At 39.9% G+C, this 24,079-nt stretch overlaps 3 protein-coding genes and 1 pseudogene across 4 annotated transcripts; 2 read left to right on the top strand and 2 right to left on the bottom strand.

Moving 5' to 3' along the window:
• The first annotated feature begins 23 nt into the window (after positions 1-23).
• Positions 24-7,625, top strand: LOC137285540 (UDP-glucuronosyltransferase 2B7-like). The gene is made up of 2 exons (XM_067817743.1): positions 24-96; positions 6,080-7,625. The coding sequence occupies exon 2, from the start codon at positions 6,099-6,101 to the stop codon at positions 7,623-7,625; it is 1,527 nt and encodes a 508-aa protein (XP_067673844.1). The 5' UTR covers positions 24-96; positions 6,080-6,098.
• Positions 3,664-4,566, bottom strand: LOC137277802 (uncharacterized; annotated as a pseudogene).
• Positions 7,626-7,946: 321 nt separating the features above from the next.
• On the top strand, positions 7,947-13,654 carry LOC137285514 (UDP-glucuronosyltransferase 1-2-like). 2 transcript variants are annotated; one of them, XM_067817742.1, is made up of 2 exons: positions 7,947-8,169; positions 11,149-13,648. In XM_067817742.1, exon 2 carries the CDS (start codon positions 11,168-11,170, stop codon positions 12,692-12,694), a length of 1,527 nt encoding a protein of 508 aa, XP_067673843.1. In that variant the 5' UTR covers positions 7,947-8,169; positions 11,149-11,167; the 3' UTR covers positions 12,695-13,648. The 2 variants fall into 2 exon arrangements, with proteins under 2 accessions (XP_067673843.1, XP_067673842.1); XM_067817741.1 differs by lacking the exon at positions 7,947-8,169 and adding an exon at positions 9,557-9,811 and having other exon boundaries at positions 11,149-13,654.
• Positions 13,655-21,033: 7,379 nt separating this feature from the next.
• LOC137277794 (transmembrane protease serine 13-like) lies at positions 21,034-21,552 on the bottom strand. Its single transcript, XM_067809729.1, has one exon. The coding sequence runs from the start codon at positions 21,550-21,552 to the stop codon at positions 21,034-21,036; it is 519 nt and encodes a 172-aa protein (XP_067665830.1).
• Between the last annotated feature and the right edge of the window lie 2,527 nt (positions 21,553-24,079).

Genomic DNA, 24,079 nt, shown 5'->3' with positions numbered 1-24,079 from the left:
AACACTGAGCGAAGGAGAAACCAATTTCGACACAGATCATCGTTGTGAGTGGTGGAATGGTAAATCGTTACCCAGGAACCCAGACGCTGATCACAGGTCAGTCAATCAAATGAGATAAGGTTTATAAGCGTCCCGCTATAGCATATCTTGGGTTGTTTAAGTGATTGTGGAAAGGACAAGGGCTTCCTTGATAAGGTCACGGGTCTGGCCGTTTCTGTGTGACGATTTTCTAAGCGTACAATTACCTTGATTGGACACTTTTATCGAAAGAACATCTACTGTCTTTGTTTCGTTAAATTCTGTCTACTCTGATATAGTTTTCTTTTTGTCCGTGTATCTTTCAGTGTCCGTTTAGCGTTCTCTAGTTTCTCATTGTGTCAACGTTGATACCTCGAGCTACACTAGCATTAATATCAATTACCCATCCTTCAGCTCACACTGTGCACCAATGAAGTGTGTTGTGTATATTGAGGTTCGACTCCAAGATTAACCCAAATGCTCCTTGCTTTGTTTGTACCAACATCCCAAGTTTCCACGTGTATCGTCCACCAGCAAACTGCTACACCGTGATGTAACTGGAACATCATGCGACTAGGTCATATTGACATGTGTCCTATTGTGACCCCAGGCTGGATGTATATTGCTCTTAGAAAGTGTATCTTCCAGGTCTATCGCTAGCACAACAGTAACTGTCGAGCGGTGCACTGTGCATGTAGAGACGCCTCCGGGGGAGAAAGGTAGGGCAAATTTGAGTTTGTTGTGAGCATAACTGAGTGGACGTAGTGTCTGTCTGTCTGTCTGTCTGTCTGTCTCTCTCTCTCTCTCTCTCTCTCTCTCTCTCTCTCTCTCTCTCTGGAGGGGTGTGTGGACTACACCGGTTAATCCCTTGCTGTCATGCTGGGTGCTCATTGTGTTTTTAATGGCCCTGGAATTAGATAAGTTAACACGTGAGTGTGTTTTCTGTTGGTTAATATCCTGCATTAGGAACAAATAAACATTGCATTTTGTGAGTCTCGGTGCTTTTCCTAAAGCAGGATATTCAATCATCTCACAACATACGAGTGTGGTAATCTTTCTATCATACAAAGTCCTTCTAAGTTAATACTTTTAAACATATGATATCCGCCACAAATTATGAAACTAAACTTCGTGGAATGTACACAGATGTCTATGACGCAACAAATTTGTGGGCAATAATATATCAGGTACATTTTTTGACTGATGACTCAGATCACCCGAAATCTATCGTATGATATCATATTATTATCTAAATTCTTATATCAAATTAATTAGCTAACATGTTACCTTTATCCCAATATTAATATCTGCATAGAACTTGCAATCGATGTATACGTTGCAAAATATTCACATGTTGTCCAAATACATAACGACAGCACATTAATTGTCGATTCTGTAGCAGACAAACCCGCGAAAGCAATGATGAATTTTGGAGTCTGACAACCTGCACCAACAGCTGTACGTCTAGCATTGTCTACCTGTTATTGGTACCAGGAATCATGTCTTGTCGTTACCAACACAAAAGCAATGACATAAATGTAAAGCTTATCGTCTGGAGCATACGCATGTGGAATGAGATTTGTTTTGTGAGTTCAGTCTATTTCTGAGTCTTAGATGTATTTGGTGGGGTCAGTTTATTTCAAAGTATGGGATTTGTTTGGTGAGAGTTTACTTGTCATTCTGAGATTTGTTTGGTGAGGTCAGTTCATTTCAAAGTGTGAGATTTGTTTGGTGAGAGTTTACTTGTCATTCTGAGATTTGTTTGGTAAGGTCAGTTCATTTCTCAGTCTTATATGCATAGGGTCAGGCCAGTGTATTTCTCACACTGAGATTTGTGTGATGATGTCAGTTTACTTCTCAGTCTGAAATTTGTTTGATGAGGTCAGTTTACTTCTCACTCTGAGATGCATAGGGTCAGATCAGTTTATTTCTCACTCTGAGATTTGTTTGGGAAGGTTATTTTTTTGTCACTTTGAGATTTGTTTGGTGAGGACATCTTATTTCTCACTCTGAGATGCATGGGGTCAGGTCAGTGTATTTTTTCAGTCTCAGATTTGTTTGGTGAGGTCAGTTCATTTCATTTCTCACTCTGAGATTGTTTGGGGGAGAGTTTATTTCTCAGTTTGGGATTTGCTTTGTCAGGTCAGTTTCTTTCTCATTTCGTCTTTCACCGAGACTTGTGATATTTTGTGATATAAGCGATATTACTGACAGAAACTTTGTGATATTAGTAGCAGGTTTCTCAAACGAGAACGCTAGTTCTGACCAGAATTCATCAAAGAAGCTATGTATGAAGGGGTGATTCTTGAAACAAACTGTGAACGTTTAACAAGGGCTTTCAATAACATAATGTCAGCCTCGGTTCACTATCTATTGCCCATGAGTTTAAGACCTCAAGGGTTTCTGGGTATGTTCAAATTTCAACATTGAAGAGACAGACGTACCAAGAGTCCTCCATGTTGCTAAAGAGCAAGCGCTACAGTAGTACAACAATTACTTTCAAGACCAGATGGCATCGGGATGGACTCGCTACAGTCACACGTAAGAAATATATTGGACAGACCTAAAATCATTTGGGACATAACTATATAAATGAACCGATAAAACCGATTCTTCGACAATTGTTTATATGACGAACTTACAAGTATGTGTTCACGAGTCTTCCGATGCTGACATCAAGTGGTCAAGATTTTAAAACTAACCTATTATAGTCACCTTGGTGTTCTGTTCTCATAATAATAGTAGTAGCCAAAAGCATGTCAAACTATCTCCTTCAAACTAGAATTTTCTTCATGTACAAATTATTCCGTACGAAAAAAAATCCTTCACAGTTACTTGTATATTTTTAATAATAAAATCATGCCTGTATTACTGTGTGGTTTAGAATTTGGAGGCTAGGTTTGCATGGCTGTATAGAAAAGGTACACCCTACAGACTACAAATTATTTCTAAATGTTGGCATAATAAATAAGGCATACTGGTTGAGTGTGGTAGATACGCGGTGCAAGTGTCTTCTCAAATACGTGTTATGAAGTTTTGGTTAAAATTATCAAGAAGGGAATCACACCGCTATCCTCACCAGTCTTATCCATTCCTCAAACACTAGATGAAAATGGTAACCATACATGGGTTTCAGATGTCACTTTTTAAAACTTTTTTTGTTTTCAAATGTTTTGATAGTGCAGGAAACCTACAAATGTTTGTCAGTACCTTTACACATAGAGTCTGTGATATGTATTCCCAGGTCTGGCATGACTCACTTTGTACATCCACATTTTCAAAGATTTACTTGACTTTCAAACCATTTTTACAATACCTTACAGCACTAAGTGATAAAAACCTTGATTCGTGTATTCTGTAATTATGTATTGCTTGGAGTTGATTTCAATTTAATCTATTGGGACAAGTCAAGTCAAGTCAAGTCAAGTATTTTTATTCCGTACGTAGGCCACAGGCCCATATACAATATACACGCAATTGTTACAAATATAAGTTAATTATTACAGGGTATACATATTAATGGTACATGTGGATTGTATGAACAGATTCGTGTCACTATAAATATAACATTGTGATATAAACATATATACACACAAATGTAAATATATGGTTAAAATGTACGAACCTGTGGTTTTTTAAGAAAAATTATTGGAGTTTGATTGTCCTGCTTTTATAAGCATGATAGATATATTTACATAAATTTCTTGAAATTGTTTCATTGTTCGTTGATAACAGAGACTTAAATTTGTAGTAGTTTGGTTGTTTCTGATATATACATGGCAAGTATTTTAATCTTAGTGCGTTATATTCAGTACATATAAAGATGAAATGGTACTCGTCTTCTACACCTAGATTACACAGAGGGCAACTACGTTCAGCAACCTCAACATTCAACCATCTACCTTCATTATACTTTAGCCTTAATAATCCACATCGGAATTTGGTCAAAATATTTCGAAACTTTTTGTCCAATATACATGATAAATATTTTTCTGGAGTTAACAGACTTTTAAACTCACGGTACAAATGGTATCGTGAACTGTTATTCAATGTACTGTTCCATGATTGGAAAAATATATTGATTGCAACAGTCTTGAATATACTTAAAAATAAAGCTGCGTCACCAACTGCCTGGGACATCCAGACGTAACCAAACCCATGTGCAAAAAGTATTTCTCTTATATAAGATGCATATGTCTTGTAGCCACAGTTATCGTAATACACTTGCATTTTGTACACTTTCAAGGGGATTCCATCTTCATGCATATGAATAACCTTTACCCAATATTTCAAAGTTTTACACAATGCGTTTATATAGAGAGGATATCTTCCACATTCGCCATATAGAATAGCAGTAGGTGTTTGAGGGCTGACATTCAAGAAACGTTTGCAGGCTATTAAATGGACCTTTTCTATTTAATAAAATCTATGCATTCCCCAGATTTCTGCTCCGTACAGTAATATCGGCTGTATCTGGGCATCAAAAATTTTGAAGTACACACTGGGGTCTATTATTCCAATTCCATTTAAATTACTTATTACTTCCATTAAGGCCCGCTTGCCCCTCAATGCTAAATCAGTGATGCAATTTCTCATCTTGAATGTTGACGAAAATACAAATCCCAGATATTTATAAGTACTTAATGTTGTTATTGGCTGGCCATTTAAAAACCACTTTTCATTCCTCGCTAAGCGCCCTCCCCTTCTAAAAGCAACTATATTTGTCTTGTCTAAATTTACCTCTAGACTTGAATATTCAGAGTAATTGTGCAGTATATTAAGTTGATTCTGTAAGCCTGTAATTGTATCAGATATAAGAACAACATCATCTGCAAACATAAGTAACATTATTCCTAATAGGTCGGGAAATAACTGCACTCCATATTTGCCATATCTAGATATGTCATCTGATAATCCATTAATGAAAAAGGTAAAAAATCAAATGGGACAAATCAAATGTACTAATGTAAAGATTCCTGTATGCACAAGTTGTAATCTAGGAGTTCTCGAAGATGAGTACCATGTATTGTTTGTATGTGAGAGACATGCCGATCGCCGCACAAAATATTTGCATCGTATCAGTGTATTGTTCTCCAAAAGATTCAAAACATAACCTCCGTGGCAATTTTCATGAAACACGTGTTTTCCTTATCATGAAGATGTAGATATGTACTCTCTGTCACGTGTTACGGTTATTTCGTTCAAATCAATTTTACCTTGGACCACATGGCCAAAATACCGAATGAATGAATTGAATTGAATCGAGTGGCGCCTCCGTTGTGAATTGAGGGATTCTTCCTTTTCATCATCATATAGCGAAAGAGGATGCCATCGGCATTTGACGTCATGTCACGTGATAACCGTCTCTGCTCATTAACTGTCGGGTGTTTCCGTATCAGGCGAAATTCGAGGGCATTTCTCACTTCTTTAACTCGATTTTAGAAACATTTTGTGAAATTGTAATAACAGAAGGGGACTTTTTAGGATGCTTTTTTCAATAAATCCCCCCAAATATTACGTTAGTATTCTCCTTTACGTGGTCGACTCACATAATACCAAGGCCACAGATGGCCTTGTACTTACCATCAAGTGGAATCTATTTCTGAGGATTATCAAGACTAGTTATTCTTGTGTATTGTTTGGCTGAAAAGCGGCAGTACTATTTCCGCCAACCAAACTGGATGGATGTCACCTTCTACAGTAGTCCTAACCTAACAACAGCATGGTAACCGTAGGAATGTGGAGTTAGCTCAGTTAGTAAATCTATCAGTCGTCAGTACGAAGATCTGCGTTCCATTTAGGAATAAAATAACACCCGTACCTTCCAGCCCTCCTCACTGAAATATCTTTATATGTTACAGATAGCTATAGTTGTCTAGGATAGGGATTGATACCAGAGGTGTGCCTTTGCTGCGGTTGATGTTCTGTCTGTCTGGGTTCGAGACAGCCAAGATTCTTTTACTGCTCTTCCCTTCATTCAGTCACATGCGGGGATATCTGAATGTGCAAACGGAGCTGGAGTCACGACAATATGAATTAACATTTTCTATTTCTTTTACAGATAGCTCCAGCAGTCCAGGATGAGGTTCAGTACCGGAAGTGTGACTCTGCTGTTGCTCCTGTGTCTGCCTGAGTTTCAGACTTCCAGGATTCTTTTACTGTTCTTCCCTTCATACAGTCACATCCGGGGATCTCTGAATGTGGCCACAGAGTTAGCTTCGCGTGGTCACGTGGTATGGAATGCTTTGTCAGCTGAAATGGCCAATCACAAGAGCATGCAAGTACCGGGAGTACACATCCTGAGATACAATGCCGTAGATGACTTTGACTGGGAAAAAAGGATTACAGAGCCCATGGTAAATGGAACATTGTACAAAGGCAAACCGTCTTTGCCATTAGATTCTTTCACGGAGGTTACTCACCGTATATTGAGTGACCAGGAATTATTCAGGAAAATTGAAGAGTTGAAATTTGATCTAATTATATTCGATGATACACCCTCAGCGAGAATGTTAACCATCACAGCCCACAGACTGGACATTCCCTTCATATTCATGGGAGCAGCGTTTGAGCCTCAAGTTAGCCGCAACCCTTTCATTCCATCCGCTTTCCCCTTCATCATTTCCTCAAGAACACCGAAAATGGACTTTTTGACACGTGTTGCGAATGTCATTACGACTGTGATGTACGTGTTTGTTTACGATCCGTTCTCTACCTATAGGCCAGTGGCGACCTATGCTCCCGAGAAGCCATATCTCTCAATGGAAGCCTTGACAGCTAAGGCTTGGCTTTGGCTCATCGATATTGAACCTCTCCTTGACTACCCAGCAGCCACCTTGCCCAACGTCAAACGAATTGGATCTCTGTCAGCCTCTGAACCAAAGCCACTCCCTCAAGAATACAAAGGGTTTATGGACAAGGCGAAAGAAGGCGTGGTCATTGTTTCTTTCGGAAGTAATGTGAAGTCACTTCCAGATGAAATATCGAAAAGGTTACTTGATTCATTTTCACGAACGAACTACAAATACATATTCAAGACTGACAAAAAGGTCAAAGTGGGACCTAATGTACTGCTAACCACCTGGATGCCACAGTCGGACTTACTTGCCCATCCGAACACTAAATTATTTATCACCCATTGTGGAGCTAATGGCCAGAACGAGGCTTTCTTACAAGGAGTTCCCATGATTGGTTTTCCCATATTTGCAGATCAACCATATAATTCAATGAGGCTTGAATATCATGGCTTCGGTTTAAATATGGATTTGAAAACGTTTACTGTTGACGATTTGATATCCAACATCAATGAGGTGATCCAGAACCCTTCCTACACCCAGAAAATCAAGAAAGCTGCCGAAATCACCAAACTCAGGGAAAAAAGTCCCAAAGATGAAGCTGTTTACTGGATAGAACATGTGCTGAAATATGGCGGCGCCCATCTGAGATCGTATTGTCAGGACATGCCGTTGTATCAGTATTTGTGTCTGGACGTCATCGGGCTTGTCCTGGTCATTCTCCACTTTTGTCTATTCCTTTTATGGAAGTCGTCTAGCTATATGTGCAGCAGGTTCCGAGGTCGTGAACAGCCAAAACCCAAACATGACTAGAAAAGACGACCATATTGTCTGTTCATTTGTTACCACTTTATCTTCTCCATCATCAGAGAGACGCCTCAACAACGAGACGACGAGGACCCTTCATTCCATCTGCCACACCACACATTCGGACAGAATGGACACCTAGAATGGACTTTTGGTCACGTGTAACTAATGCGATCGTGGCCATGACGTATATATTTGTTTATGACCCGTTCTGGGATTACATGGCAGTTGCAACCTATGCCCCTGACAAGCCATATATCACAATGGAGTCTTTGACAGCCAAAGCATGGCTTTGGCTCATTGAGCAGGAACCGTTTATGACTATCCAAGCGCTACTCTGCCAAACGTAAAGATGGTTGATTCGTTAACCACAAAGAAACCAGAACCTCTCTCTGACAAATACGGGAAATTTATGAATGAAGCCAAAGACGGTGTGGTCATCGTCTCATTTGGAAGTAATGTCAAAGGAATTCCAGATGAAATCTTCGGCCGACTTCTGGAATCGTTTTCTCGAACCAAATATAGGTTCGTTTTCAAGTCAGAAAAGCAAGTAAGTGTTGGACCTGATATCCTTTTAACGGACTGGATGTCACAGTCGGATCTTCTCGCCCATCCAAACACTAAGTTATTCATAACCCACTGTGTGGTAATGGTCAGAACGAGGCTTTCTTGCAGGATGTCCCCATGGTTTTCCAATATTTGCTGAGCAGCCATATAATGACCAGATGCTAGTTTACTTTGGATTCGGTTTAACCACTGATATGTTTCACGGAACCATCCGCACGATTTCCTTTACAGTTTCCATTATATACTAATGCTCTTCCATCGGCTTGTATGTATAAACGACATCAATTCCAAAGAAATATATTAATTACAATGATGTTGACAGCATTTGAAACATGCGCACAACTAGACAGCCCATTTCCGAAGTCTATCCACCCAGGACACAACTCGACTATCGGGTAGCTACGGAGTAGGGTACATCCTTCAACCAACACCTCTCCTTTGTCAATTTCATAAGATTGAATACGGTACGTTGAAGTCGCTATCGTAGTTGGTGTTGACAGAGAGTCGACTCAGCACAGGGAGGAGCTCTCCTTACGCTATCCTACTTGTAATATATGCATACTACCCTTATAAACGACACGAGGAAACCTCAAGGTTTAATAACGTAATGGTTAAAGCGGTTTAAATCTCCCACATGGGTACAGTGTGTGAAGTCCATCTCTGGTGTCCCCCGCTGTAATATTGCTGAAATATTGCAAAAAGCGGAGTAAAACTAAACTCACTCACTCAAGATTCAAGCAACTCACACCATAATGGACTATACCATTTGCAATACGGCTTATCAGGGATATTAATAATATATATTATGTGAATATTTCTCTAAATGATGACCTTGCATTCCTCAGACATGAAATCAACGCGGCTTAACTAGTCATCATGGACACAACACAAATTAGTTGTCTGTAATTAGTTAAGCAAAGGCCGGTTGGCCACTAAAGCATGTCAGTGTGGATGAGGTGCGGGGTACTGCAGACTGACCAAACACCTGTCGTAAATGCGTCACCTGACAGTCTGAACGGGATTTGACCCTTTGGGATGAAGATAGAATGCTTGGTGAAGACGGAACTCGACCCTCGGGCAGCGACTAGGTTGCCAAACGTACAGATGTCACCTCCCAAATGCCACCTAGCTATTATGCTGGCACCATGTGGTTTGTCACACTGGTTCGCGAATAGTGTGGGAGACCCACTGATGGACCTCTGTTTTCAAAGAGACAGATATCATGTCTAAACAGCCCACATGATTTGATTTATATTTGTATCGTGTAATGTCAGGCACAATGTGTGATATACGTGTATTAGCGTAACACCACCTGTCCCATAGTTAATGTCCCGCATATCCGATAAGTATTGATGACCTACTAACACACTATGCATGGTCACCTTACCTACACCCGCAGTAGTGCGATAGACTATGGGGAGCCATCTATTCACGCAATACACGTCGGCCTTTCGGTTTCGGTGAAGGCCATAAGAGCTTTAGCCAGAGTCGGGGCCAGCCATGACACGAGACCAATAAATCTAGGTCAGTGACACAACTGTCTACTAAAAGTAGTGGACGTGAGCGAGTGATCACTGTCAACTTCAGCATCTCATCCTCGTACTGGAGACAGTCGATGACTGCAGGTAGGTCATGTATCGGGATACATGTTGCTCCAGAGGAAGAGACTTTACACGCTCTTACAGACAAACGTATGACGGGCAGAGTGTAATCGTCTTTATCATCCAATGTTTTGAGTTTCGATATGCTCTTTGACTGTAGACGTGTAGAAGACACACTTTTTACATTGATTAACAGACAAACCGACTTCACGTTACACTAACTTACAGACAAATCAACTTTACACCACACTGACTCAAAGACAAATCAACTTTACACTACACTGACTCACAGACAAATCAACTTTACATTACACTGACTCAAAGACAAATCAACTTTACACTACACTGACTCACAGACAAATCAACTTTACATTACACTGACTCACAGACAAATCAACTTTACACTACACTGACTCACAGACAAATCAACTTTACATTACACCGGCATGCAAACAAATCGACTTCACATTATACTGACTCACAGACAAAGAGATTTTATGAATACACAATGTCATTTAGAAATAGCCAAATTTAACATATGTTATATTTGGGACATTTTCGTCCCACAGAGGTTACTCCTGTCATATCTTCCTACGTAACCTCTGTTCTAATACGGCCATATTTCCCGGCCATCGCGAAATCCCCTTGCGGCAAAATATCGCAACTTACTAGTTGGATATTATCCAATCAGAACACGCGTTAAATAGACTTAGCTCCAATATGGCGGCCCCCATGGAGTTAATTCATCAACGTGAGAAGGAAAGATTCGGTATTTCATGTTTAACTGAAAATAAGAAACTGGCAATAGAGAGTGCAGGGATCAATCACCGGGATGTGTTTGTAGAAACAAAAACTGGCAGTGGCAAGTTTTCCCTATGCACTCGGAAATTACCAAGATCTTGCAAATGATCACTATTGAAACAACCTTTCTGACTGTACAACTAAATCTGAATACCTCCAATTGCGAGTCTTGAACACTTGAGCACCATGAAAGGGCCGTATTAGAACAGAGGTTACGTAGGAAGATATGACAGGTGTAACCTCTGTGGGAAGAGAATGCCCCACAAAGTACTAGAATAAGTACTTTCCTGAGAAACTAATCCCAAATAAACCACATGTTATATTTGACCACTTTCTAAATGCATTATGTACTCAAAGGGGTACTTTAATTTCGCAGTTTAGATTAACAGTTGTTGTGGCTGAAGGAGACTGTGTGCTGGCGATTAGGTGCCTGACTCTGAGGATGTCTGTTTGAATCAATCCCCGATGGGACTCAACACTCAAGTATTACAATAAAAAGAACATGTTAAGGCTGACGTATCATGTGATATATGCTCAAACAATATCTTTCTATCTTGCAGATAGTTCCAACTGCCCAGAATGAGGTTCGGTACCGGAAATGTGGTTCTGCTGTTGCTCCTGTGTCTGCCTGGGTTCCACACTGCCAGGATTCTTTTACTGTTCTTCCCTTCATACAGTCACATCCGGGGATCTCTGAATGTGGCCACAGAGTTAGCTTCGCGTGGTCACGTGGTATGGAATGCCTTGTCAACTGAACTGGCCAATCACAAGGGCATGCAGGCACCGGGTGTCAACATTCTCAAATACGAGTCGGTAGATGATTATGACATAGAAACTGAGATGGTCCAGAAGACAATAAGGGGTTACTTTGAAGAAAACTCTGCTCCTCTCCTCCCTGAACAATTTAGAAAACTAAATGACAAGATATTACGAGACACGAAATTGTTCTCTCGAATCGCAAACCTAAAGTTTGATTTGATTGTGTTTGATTCAACCCCGCTACCAAGAATGTTAACCATCATAGCCTACAAGTTGGACATTCCCTTTATCTTCATTGGTGCGACACTGGAACCCCAAATCACGCGTACTCCCTTCACTCCATCTGCCACACCACACATTCGGACAAAATGGACACCTAGAATGGACTTTTGGTCACGTGTAACTAATACGTTCATGATGTTGTCGTATGTATTTGTTTATGACCCGTTCTCTGATTACACGCCAGTTGCAACCTATGCCCCTGACAAGCCATACATATCCATGGAATCTTTGACAGCCAAAGCATGGCTTTGGCTCATTGAGCAGGAACCGTTTATGGACTATCCACGCGCTACACTGCCAAACGTAAAGATGGTTGGTTCGTTAACCACAAAGAAACCAGAACCTCTCTCTAACAAATACGGGAAATTTATGAATGAAGCCAAAGACGGTGTGGTCATCGTCTCATTTGGAAGTAATGTCAAAGGAATTCCAGATGAAATCTTCGGCCGACTTCTGGAATCGTTTTCTCGAACCAAATATAGGTTCGTTTTCAAGTCAGAAAAGCAAGTAAGTGTTGGACCTGATATCCTTTTAACGGACTGGATGCCACAGTCGGATCTTCTCGCCCACCCAAACACTAAGTTATTCATAACCCACTGTGGGGCTAATAGTCAGAACGAGGCTTTCTTGCAGGGTGTTCCCATGATAGGTTTTCCCATATTTGCTGAGCAGCCTTATAATGCCGAGAAGTTAGTTTACTTTGGATTCGGCATTGAAATGGATTTGAAAACGTTTACTGTTGACGATTTGGTGTCCAACATCAATGAGGTGATCCAGAATTCTTCCTACTCCCAGAAAATCAAGAAAGCTGCCGAAATCACCAATCTGCGGGAAAGAAGTCCCAAAGAGGAAGCTGTTTACTGGATAGAACATGTGCTGAAATATGGAGGCGCCCATCTGAGATCATATTGTCAGGACATGCCGTTGTATCAGTATTTGTGTCTGGACGTCATCGGGCTTGTCCTGGTCATCCTCCATGTGTGTTTTTTTGTCTTGTGGAAGTCGTGTAGTTATATGTGCAGAAGGCGTCGAATTCGTCAACAACCAAAGCCGAAACGTGACTAGAAAAGACAACCATACTGGTTCTCCATTCGTCAGCACTTTATCTTTCAGTACTGAACGAGGACACTTAATTGTCAGAATGTGCATACGGATTTAGGATTTTGATGACAATAATCTCCAGTACTTATATCCTTTACGGAGAAAGTTGGTTATTTTTATAATAGTGATAGCCATGGAAACTATGTACCTATTTGAGCCGCAGGAGTGGGAGTGGGATGTCAGCATGTTTGCCTCATATCTCCTGTATAATGTCAGTCATGGGGTCATGGGGTCATGGGGTCCAAGGAATTTCATTACTTTCATAGGAGTATATCCTGACATGGATTTGTTGGCTTGCAGTCAACGGCTGTATGTTTGCCGTTTCCAAAGAACGTTGTAACTTCTATTGTCTGTCACGTCCTGTTCATAGTCTTGGCTCACCCATGGTACCATGTTCTTCCTTGGAATCAAATCCTCAAACGTGGCGAAGACTTAGGAAAAGCAGCGTCATCCTGCCTCTTACGTTCAATAAATTCATTACATAAAGTAGGTTTCTTATTTGACATGGGCCATGCCACCATTTTCAGTGAGGTGTTCTCTTTGTGCCCAAAATACACAAACATATTCTATTATAAAGAGCCTCAAAACTGATCAAATGATTACGAGATGAATGAGGTCGGCGGGCACTGTTGTCAGACATGATCTTGTGAGGGTGTCGAGACGCTGGACGTCTTGCTCTGACTCAACTATTTTAAAGGACCGCGGCAAGAGTATTCGTGGCATTGATCTTGTTTCGCGCATCAAGTTCTGGGCGAGATTTATAAACAGCCGCGGAATTTGGGCATGGAGGTTATCTCGAACTTGTATTCCAAGGGTGTAGACTAGATCTCCCCTACACAACACATTCGTTTAAAACATGGCGATATCCCAGTTCTGCTGTTTATTAATGTTTATTAATATTGGAATTAAACGGAAACAGATTTATTGTTCTTGTTTGAAGCAGTTCCGCTGTCCATACACCATGGAAAAGGGAATCCAAACGGGGGAGCATGTGTCGCTATTGAGCTTGTCCTGGATACACATATACAGTTTATATACTGCCTTATCCATTCCCGTGTTAATAATTATATTTACTGATCACAACAAAGAGCACCATTCCAGTGCTAGAATAACAAGGGTTTTGTTGAAAATGTATAAATTTTTCTTTTGGTTCGCAGATCGTGATCCGTTTGCAAGGTTGTTGACATAGTTGTCCATGTGTTATATTTTATCACGTACTAAATAGAATTGTGTGTAGACATAGTCCTGGAACCGTGCTAGTTTACACTTGCCAAGTAGGTGGGCAACGTTTGTGAACTTGACGACCAGTTTATGAAAGTCATGTTTGATCAATGACCGTGTGTTGAAGATTAGCGGATTCTTAGAGTGGAGATTTGAATGTCGGATGGGCCACAACTTAAACGTTACTAGAATCTATCACAATATTAGCCAAATATACCACATGTTACGAAAACGAACAAAGGATTAAATTCAATTTTGGGCTTCGAATTCATAAACGCGTACTTACCGGGGAGTTCCGGGTCACGGTGGCATGTTAGGAAATGCAGTTTTTGTAAAGGAGAACACAAACTTGAGTGCACATTCAACAGATGTAATATTTGGGTTTCGTATTCACCAGTTAAGTACTTTTGGGGATTGGTTGTACATGATGTAGCCATGACGGGTATTTCACCCAGATATGAGTAGATTTCGGGCAAACAGAGAATACATGGTACTCACCTTCAATTTCAAGTAATTCCCAATTTTTACATACTATAGGCACAATATTGCCGTCACGAGCTTTTAATCTGCGATATCCATTAATCTTTAAAACGTGTAATGAAATTCTGAATTTGGATAAAAGTCTTCTCAAAGATTTGTCACTTATGTTCAATAGGTAGCACTCAGGTGGTAACACAGATTTAACACTTGCATAAAATGTCAACTATCTGGATGAAGAAATCTTATCATGCCAATCCTGTGCATATATATCACATAAATATGTAGATTATCTAGACATAGGTTTTCATTTCCAACATCTTGGCAGAAATATACGAATGAGAAATCACACTCAAACAATAAAAAGCGAATGTGCGAGACCCAATTTTGCTTACCACTTTCATCCATTTACTTAAGCAATATGTACAGCATGTGTAAAGGTTTTATCCAGTATTCAACAACACTACTTTTTTACTACTTACAAACGTGTTAAAACGAGATGTATCTCCAAGCACTGCTTTGTTTGAAGCATAACTACCAATCCAAAGAAAACGTTTAAAGTTGGAACTTTTTCAGGGTTACTACGGTATTCTAACCACCATACCTGAGGTCCATATAATGATATTGGGGCTATTCTTTTGTTAAATATATGGCATGCAGTTTTGATGGACATACAGGGAATTTTTCGAAACTGACGGAAAATGGAATGTAGTGATTTACTTTCTTGAGATGCTTATACTTTACCCGCCATTGACCAGTTTAACCTAGATGAAAACATGATACCTAAGTATTTATACCAGGTAACTGGCTTCATTTGAGAACTCCCATGGTACCAGTTTCCATTACGTTTCAATACACCATCATTTACTAATATATAAATACTATAATATTTGTCTTTTTCAAATTTAACAAGGCATTCCATACCACGTGACCACGCGAAGCTAACTCATTGGCCACATTCAGACATCCCCGGATGTGACTGTATGAAGGCGTCACAGGCGAACGCCTTAACCACTAACCGTCGCCCAGATTATGTAATAAATTTACTGAATTTAAGACACATGAGATTCATCTTAACGAGCTAATTTACAGCCTGCTATTCTAAACCAGCAAATGTTCATTTTTATGAAAGTAATGAAATTAATTTGGCAAGGGAAGATTTCTGTCCCATTGACACTGGTGTAATTGATAAGGTTTATAAAAAGTGATGCACTAAAAGGGGAAACTTACGTGTGCCTTGGCTGAATCTATGGCATATGTTCTTACTGATTAAGGAAAACGAATATAGTCATGTACGTCATATTGCAGAAGCTGACTTCAGGGCGTTTCCCAGTTTTGAAGCACATCTGGAAAGCCATACCCATAAACCAGTAGTAAGAAAAATCAGTCATATTAAAACATGGAAATGATACATAAACAAAGGCAAGTGTGTGCATATCCATACGACACTGCGACACAGTTTTGATGTGGGTATAATTTGAAATATAAAAATGCCAATAGAACCATAACTACATGCATTCGAGATTATTCGAGATAAAGGTACTGTCTTGGCTGATTGGATGAATCTGAGGCAGAATAGTCTCTAAATTTCATTTGGGCCCGGATGAGTAGCGTGAGGTTTCAAATGATTAACTAGGAGGCTATCAATTCTGCCTAACATTCATCTAATTTACCAACACAGTACGTTTATCTCTATTCTACCATGACCGTTTTAAAGTCGAACTCCTTCCTTGCGTAATCGCATGCCCCATGCGAACTGAAGTCGTCCGTGAAGGGAGTAGCCGTGAATAAGAGTGCCGTCTTATTTTTTCAACATAAAAGAATATTATGTCCAAAGAAAACAAACTTCAATACAATAATACCTAAGAGCTTGATTTCCATAATCCCAACTCCACATGACAGAAATCAGCCTACCGTTTTGTGTGCCGGGTTACTATTAATCCCCCTCTCCCCCCGCATCCCCACCGCACTATAATGGATTCGTCTGACCTACTTATTTTCATGGAGGCAGAGTTACGCAACAGTTCGAAACACGAGCCAGTGTTTACATTTTGTGAAAGTTTGAAATTTGAATTGTCTGTGGGAAAACTTCACTGACCGTCAAATCTAAAATCCTGCAGAATCGAAAAACAGATCTTTTTCTGATCGACCCAAGACCTGTAACTCACCAAAGACTGTTGATTTTTATGATCGGCGAGTACCAACCTTGCTTTCACGTACTTGCTCCCATCCCGGCATGCGACGAAAGTGCGACAATGCTGCGTTGTCAAAATGTGTATAAATGCGACTAACTTGGGATTCCTTGGAATGTTGTTTTTACCATTTGGGACTGGATTGTGGCCAAGCTTTTTTCGACATGTACGAACATAACAGTGAAAGGAAGATGGCAGAGAGAACTCTGATGGCTCAATATTTTTTACATGTATCTTGTGAACGATGCAACAGGACATGATGGAGTATGAGTAGCATTTATTTGGTGTTTCACCTGACTGTCATCTTGTGCATTTCTTATTCTAAACGGAAAGAAATGTGTCATTTTCTAGGTAGGTAGGTAGGTGGGACGGTGGGACGGTGGGTGGGTAGGTAGGTAGGGTTGGGTTGGGTTGGGTTGGGTTGGGTTGGGTTGGGTTCGGTTAGGATAGGATAGGTTAGGTTAGGTTAGGTTAGGTTAGGTTAGGTTAGGGTTAAGTTAGGCGAGGTTAGCCTAACCCTAACGTCCTCACGAGAAGTTGTGGCGATGTGTTCTAAAGGTGCTCCAATTTGTTAATGCGCGATGAAGCGGCCTCAAAATCACATGAGCGTCAATTAAGAACTGATGCCGCCTGATTTTTTACGAACAACCAATCAGAATTGAGCATTTTCTTGACTGATGGTAGCATATCAAGCACCGCCATCAAAACACACATTCCGACTGATATTTTGGCAGACTTGCCGCTTGGGGGAGAGTCTCAACGCAACGTACAGAAAGGATAAACTGTTGACGAATGGAAAACAAATATGGTCTTCTTTTATAGTTACGTTTCGGCTTTGGTCATTGACCCTCGACACCTGCTGCACATATAGCTACACGACTTCCACAAAAGGAATATACCAAAATGGCGAATGGCCAGGACAAACCCAATGGCGTGCAAACAAATACTGACACAACGACATAATTCATTAATCACATAGTCCTTGTCGAAATATTGTTTCAGCATGTATAGGGTAAAATCTACACCGTATTTTACAAAAAAAACAAAAAAACAAACAAAATCATTTCCTATAAAAATGTTATGCCACAAAGACCGTTTTTCGACAGTTGTCATCACCTCTTCATGTCGTATTCAAAACTATTATCAACAGCATGAGCTGTAAATAGTTACTAGCAAATATTTTAACTAATAAAACACAAAACAATGCAGAAGTATGAATTTAATTCCCGATATTAATGTTTGTGTTTGGACTGAGAGAATTTATTTTTAAGCCGCACTCACCATTATTCATGATATATGGCTGTGGTCAGTAAATAACCGTGTCTGGACCAGACAATTCAGAGATCAATAGCATGAACATCGATGTGCGCCATTACGAGCCGATGACATTTGGCAACCAAGTCAGCGGGTCTGACCATACGATCCCATTAGCTGCTGTTTACGACAAGCATGGGTTAGTGAAGATCAATATTCTAACCCCGAACCCGAACCCGAACCCGAACCATATTTTAAAAGAAACCTTGAAACCAATGTAATTATTTATAAGGATGGCGCTCTGCGCCAGTGGAAAGGCTCTGATACATGTAACTGACCCAGCTACAGTCAGATCAGTGGTCGCTTTTGAGATGTTGAACACTGAGGCAGAATTATGTCAGTGTTTTGTTGGCTGAAATTGGAAGAAAGCGATTCACATCAACTGTTATCTTCGGACAGAAAAACTGTCAGCAGACGAACCAAGGGAGACAAGTTTTACGTATATTTGTATTCATATGACATGACATTGTGCGAATGGCATATGTGTTCTCGTTTTGTATCATGGCTGGCTCCGACACTACGTAGTGCTGTTATGTCCTTTACCCACGTTGCCGGCGTGTAATGCGTGAGCAGCTCGCTTCCACTCAGTCTATCTCACTGTAACAGGTGCGCGTGAGAGGCCGATGCATGTTTCACCATGGGACTCTATCATCCTGGACATTTTAAAACTGTACAAGGGCCTTTATACTGGCCAGTTTGACATCGTTCTGGGGATACGGGGTAAATCAAAGCCCATGGCCAGTGCTGTAGGCAAAGCAGCTCATGACAAACAGTTACCTTCATCTTCACGGGTGATGCTGTAAATCGACTTCTGAACCACTATCAAAAGTTATACTGATCACCTCATACAGAAAGGCTGGACAGCCAGTAGGAAGAAACTGACTTCACGAACTGAAACTCACATTCGGTTATACCGACCTCGGTTCTCAGTCAAGACGGTTTACTCATGATTCTATTCGTTAAGGACAGATGGAGATGGACCTTCTTAATATATCTCTTGGCGTTCATGATCGCGCATATTCTGCTAGACTGTGGACTTTTCAAACGGTTATGATAAATTACATGTTTTTTTTAATTTGGTGTTATGGCATTTTCTCTTCGTTGATAATAGTCTAATGAAGATCTTCGGATTATGTACTTTAAGAAACCCATTAAACTTTGTACTGAAACTGTGTATGTGTGCTGACTTGGTGTCTTCGCTATATATGAATATCGCCATAACCTTGAGATTAACCACTGGACGATTAGTGTAAATACAGTGACATGTATTTGAACCTTTGTGTTTGAAATTAGACGAAAGCACGGTTTTGACCAGTCGCTTACAGAGTGACTTCATTAAACCATGAGGTTTCCTCGTGTCGTATATATGTCTAGCTGTTGTATTTCATAGGTAAGATAGCGTGTGGAGGGTACCCCTGTAGTGAGCCGACTGTGTCAACTCTGGCCTGCCGTCGCTGTATTAGCTCCTATGACACAATCACGAGTTAGGAGGTAGGGGACACCGTACTCTGTAGCACACAGATTTTTGTGATTTTTGAATACGTGCATACAGCAGAATAGGTGTACATAACAGCTTGTAGGTCCAATAGAGATATAATGCATTAAATATCAGTATCAACTGCCACAACAAAATGTTTGGGTAAACAGTTATTCGGGATTAAACATTGGGACGAGAGAAAACCATTTGGACGAAAAGCAGTCAGAGTTATCACTTTTCTGGAAATAAATGTTTCAGTGTAGAATATGTCTTTCAATTTCCTTAAGTAATTATCATTTTTTGAATGTTTCCTTTTCAAAGAATGAGAGTAAATATATTACTTAGAAGAGAGAATTATGTGTGATTCCGTAATGAGTTCTTACCTAAACTGTCAGGTCGGTGTTTCTGTCTAATTAAGTTCCTGAATACTTTCCGTAGTCCACTGTTCAAGTTTCCTCCAGAAAGTTTTGGTTTCATCACATTCCCGATATACATGTCATAAAGTCTCACTAGAAACATTACGAAAAGAAGATACTGTATTGTCAGTAAGATTCATTACAGTTCTTTTTGGTATAAAAAATTCCGTGCAGAAATTTGTGTTGAGTTTCATGGTCACATCTCTTGAAGCTCTTATATCAGCAGAAAGTCACATGCCAATCAAACGTAATATAATCAAACAATATTTCTCATTTGGGGCAGATATGACTTTTAACATTTTAACATTTTCAGGTAACAGTTTATCATAGGATAACCTTGAGGCTTTTCAGGCTATACCATCCTGTTGGAGAGATTTTATATAGAGGTCATTGATGTTTATGTATCCACGTTCCCTTATAGTCTTTTTCCAAGTTTCAAGTAAAATATAAATAACATAGCCAAGACTTAAATGTGTAATGTGTACTTCTGACATCAAATTTAAGTTTCAAATCTTCAAAGGATATAAAGCTATGTTTATCACAAAGATCGTTGATTGTTAAGAATCCGCTTTCAAGGCAGTGTCTAATAAAGTGATTTCTGTTTGATATCATCATCCAGCCATAATGTTCACTGCTTCACTAGTGTCTTTGATGCGATATGATTTCAGTGCCTTAAAAATACCCTTCACAAAAGGATTATCAACTGCAGCTATATTCTGAAAATGTGCTTTATATTTTAGCATATTGCATGGGTGCCTGGGTTACTGGGCGTTCTAAAATATAGTTTGAGTGTAGAGTGTAGATATGCTCATGTTTTTTAAGTGCTCAGTTTGATTTTGTCATCTTTTGTCATTCCAGATCAATTAAACAATTATTTTCTCAAAAATAAAAAAATGTTAAAATATGAGCTTATTTAGAAAGAGCCATAATTTTGTCGATCAGTGTCAAATGTCTTTTTATCCATATTGCCAGTAATCTATCAATTTCTTCCAATCGTTTATTTGTGCTGATAACCCATAAATAATTCCAAATCAGACGTAAAGTTAATTCCCATAACACTTCTGTCATGGTGTTTTGAACTGAGGAGTTTTGAACTGAGGAGTTTGAACTGAGGAGTTTTGAACTGAGGAGTTTTGAACTGAGGAGTTTTGAACGTAATGATGGAGTTGTTGGTGTAGAACAATTTGTCTTGAATGGAAACCACTTTCACCTGCTGCTGCACCTGAAAAGCCTAAAGCCACCAGTATCATGGGAGTGGAGTGGAGTGGAGAGGAGAGGAGCGGATTTGAGCCGAGAGGAGAGGAGTGGAGCGGAGTAGAGAGGAGTGGAGTGGTGTGGAGAGGAGTGGTGTGGAGAGGAGTGGAGTGGAGAGGAGCGGAGTGGAGTAGAGAGGAGTGACGTGGAGCGGAGAGGATCGGAGCGGAGAGGAGTGGAGTGGAGTGGGGTGGAGCGGAGTAGAGAGTAGTGGAGAGGAGTGGAGCGGAGAGGAGCGGAGACGAGCGGAGTGGAGTAGAGAGGAGTGAAGCGGAGCGGATCAGAGCGGAGCGGATCAGAGCGGAGAGGAGAGGAGCGGATTTGAGTGGAGAGGAGAGGAGAGAGGTGGAGTGGAGTGGAGTGGAGTGGAGCGGGGTTCACACAAAAACTTATCAATATTCCGGCTGTATGACGGTAGTCTCTAAATGTTCGAGTCTGATCAGACAACCCAGTGATCAACAGCATGACCATCGACCTACCCAACTGGGATACAATGACAGGTGTAACCACATCAGCGAGTCCGACCACCCGATCCCATGAGTTGCCCACAAGCATAGGTTACTAAATGCCAGCTCTTATCGTGATCTTCACGGGGCCAAAAAACATGACGTGTATATTTCTGTAATGTCTGCGGCATTCCGAGGAAATCTTAAAGGAAATCTTAAAGGAGCACTAAATTTTTTGGTACTCATTTTATCACCGCATATGAAAGACTTTTGGTTAGTCATAAACGAAACACCATTTTTTAATAAAAAAACTTGAGGTTAATTAATACCAAGCGCTTAAAAGTTGCTAAAAAGCCGTCTGCTTCTCTCTCGCTCGCAAACGAAACCTCAGGTTACGTAACTCTGTCGCCAGAGTCCTACAGTGACGTCATAGAAGGAACGATTTCCAGTTAAATGTATAGAAAATGTGTAGGAAGCTCGCCATTTTGCTGAGACATGGCGAATTGTTGTGTTGCCGTCAATTGTTCCTTGGGGTCGGGTGATGGTGTCACTATGCACAGATTTCCACCAGACTCCGTAGTTTCAGCTTAAATTGGTTGTTAGTGTGTGCGAAGTGAGCTTTGTGGAAGCCTGTGGTATGCATGTATACTAAATCGGATGGTTCGCCCCCTACCACGCTTCCAAGATAGAAAATGGAGTTCAAGTTTCATCGAGTTTATAAAATCAAGACTGCTTACTACACATTGCTGACCAAAAGGATTTTGCATGGATATAACGCTTTCCTCCTCGGAAACGAGGTTGTGGTCGAAGTGACAATATTATCGTAAGTAATATTATATTGAGCCCTTATATTGACCGATTCCGAGACTGAAATTGCTATGTTATAAGCAATGTCATGTAAAATCCTAATGTCCATCAAGAAAATACATATTTTACTACCAGTAGAAAGTAATTTTGCTTTTGTAAGTCGGTGAAAACAAACTTAAATAGCATTCATCCCACGACAGGGCGCCGAAAATCGTGAATTTGAATTATTGAGATTATGTATGGTTTGTTCTCATCAAGTTGGAAAATCAAAACTACATAAATATGTATTTGAATCATTACCAAAAGGAGTTTGCATGACACAACCTGTAACATAACCTAAGCGAGGTCGGGGTCGAAGTGAAAATACTGCGCGATAAATTTCTTCACTTGCTAAATTTACTTGGTTTGTAACGTTCATTCACCAGTATGTAGACACTTGTCAATATACGTCTTTATACTTGGTCTCATAATCCTAATTACTTTTTAATCATACTTATATGCATTTTGAAACGTAATAAAAAGAAGCGATCTGCGAATGTATAACAGGAATGTAATATGTAGACATTTCATAGTTTTCCTATATGAATCATAATTCGCACCCACGCCCTAGTGTATGTCGTCTGCATCATTACTCCTAACGACGAAAACAATGATTCTGTAGAAAGCTACAACAACTTACTAAAAACAAAAATGCAAATATTAAAATTAAAGTTATAGGAGCAATATCAGGCTATTACCTTCTTCGAGGAATGTATCCATCAATATCCACAAAAACAAGTGATATATAATTCATCTGCAGATTTCCCAAGTGATGTGTCTTTTAACAGTCTAATATACGAAAATGTGATATATAGTTTCAGGTTTTTCACATTGCTCTATAGTTTCATTAGTTACCCAAAATAGCACACCTGGCAACTAATTGCATAATGTGCGTCATTCATTTTAAAAAAGTTATTTAGTTAGCCAATAATGAGCAATCAATCAATGTATTGGCAGTTAATCCTTTGAAAGAAGGTCGTTGTTTTACAGAGATATAGACACGACAGAGTATAGATTAGTATAGATTAGTAAATGTACACATAAACACTACCTTTTGACAAATCCCCAATTTAAATCCCCATAAAACTTTAATCCTGATCGATCTAGACAAAAGAAATGCCAAATGGGGGCCTTTGTCGGGTAATCTAAGTGGCGTTACCACTAATTATACCTGTTATAAATTCATTAACTGAGCATCAAGTGAATGATGACAAATAATGGGTAGGTTCAGACCACCTAACACGGATTACAACCTAGCGACACCAAGTGATTTTGACAGAATCGTCTATGAAAGCAAGGGTTGTAACTCGAAAACTAGGCAAAGCAGGAGACAAAACTAAATGATAGTAGATTGTGAGAACATATAGCTTTCATTTTTCTCAACAGGTTTCGCGATTTCAGGTTTGTACAAACCTGTAAACGAAATAGTTCAACCCCTGAAATGTAGATGAATACTGCACACACCCTCATTTCTATACCCACTATTACGCCACGGAGACGCGCCGCTCTGATTGGTTGAAATTTCGTTTGCGGTTGAGAATTGTGCACTGTTGACAAAAAGGTCGATTTAAGATAATTAAAGATCGAAATGAGCATTTTTAATGACTGGGTTTCATTTATAACGATGTCAGCAACTGATTTTGCATTTGTACCCTATTAGAGTATATGTGACCTTTAAAAGACCTTTATTCAGCAAGCAGGTTTTT

Source organism: Haliotis asinina, chromosome 1, assembly GCF_037392515.1.
Source record: "Haliotis asinina isolate JCU_RB_2024 chromosome 1, JCU_Hal_asi_v2, whole genome shotgun sequence".
In the NCBI taxonomy this organism is placed as follows: Eukaryota; Metazoa; Mollusca; class Gastropoda; order Lepetellida; family Haliotidae; genus Haliotis; species Haliotis asinina.
This window is presented reverse-complemented; position numbering and strand designations above follow the sequence as displayed.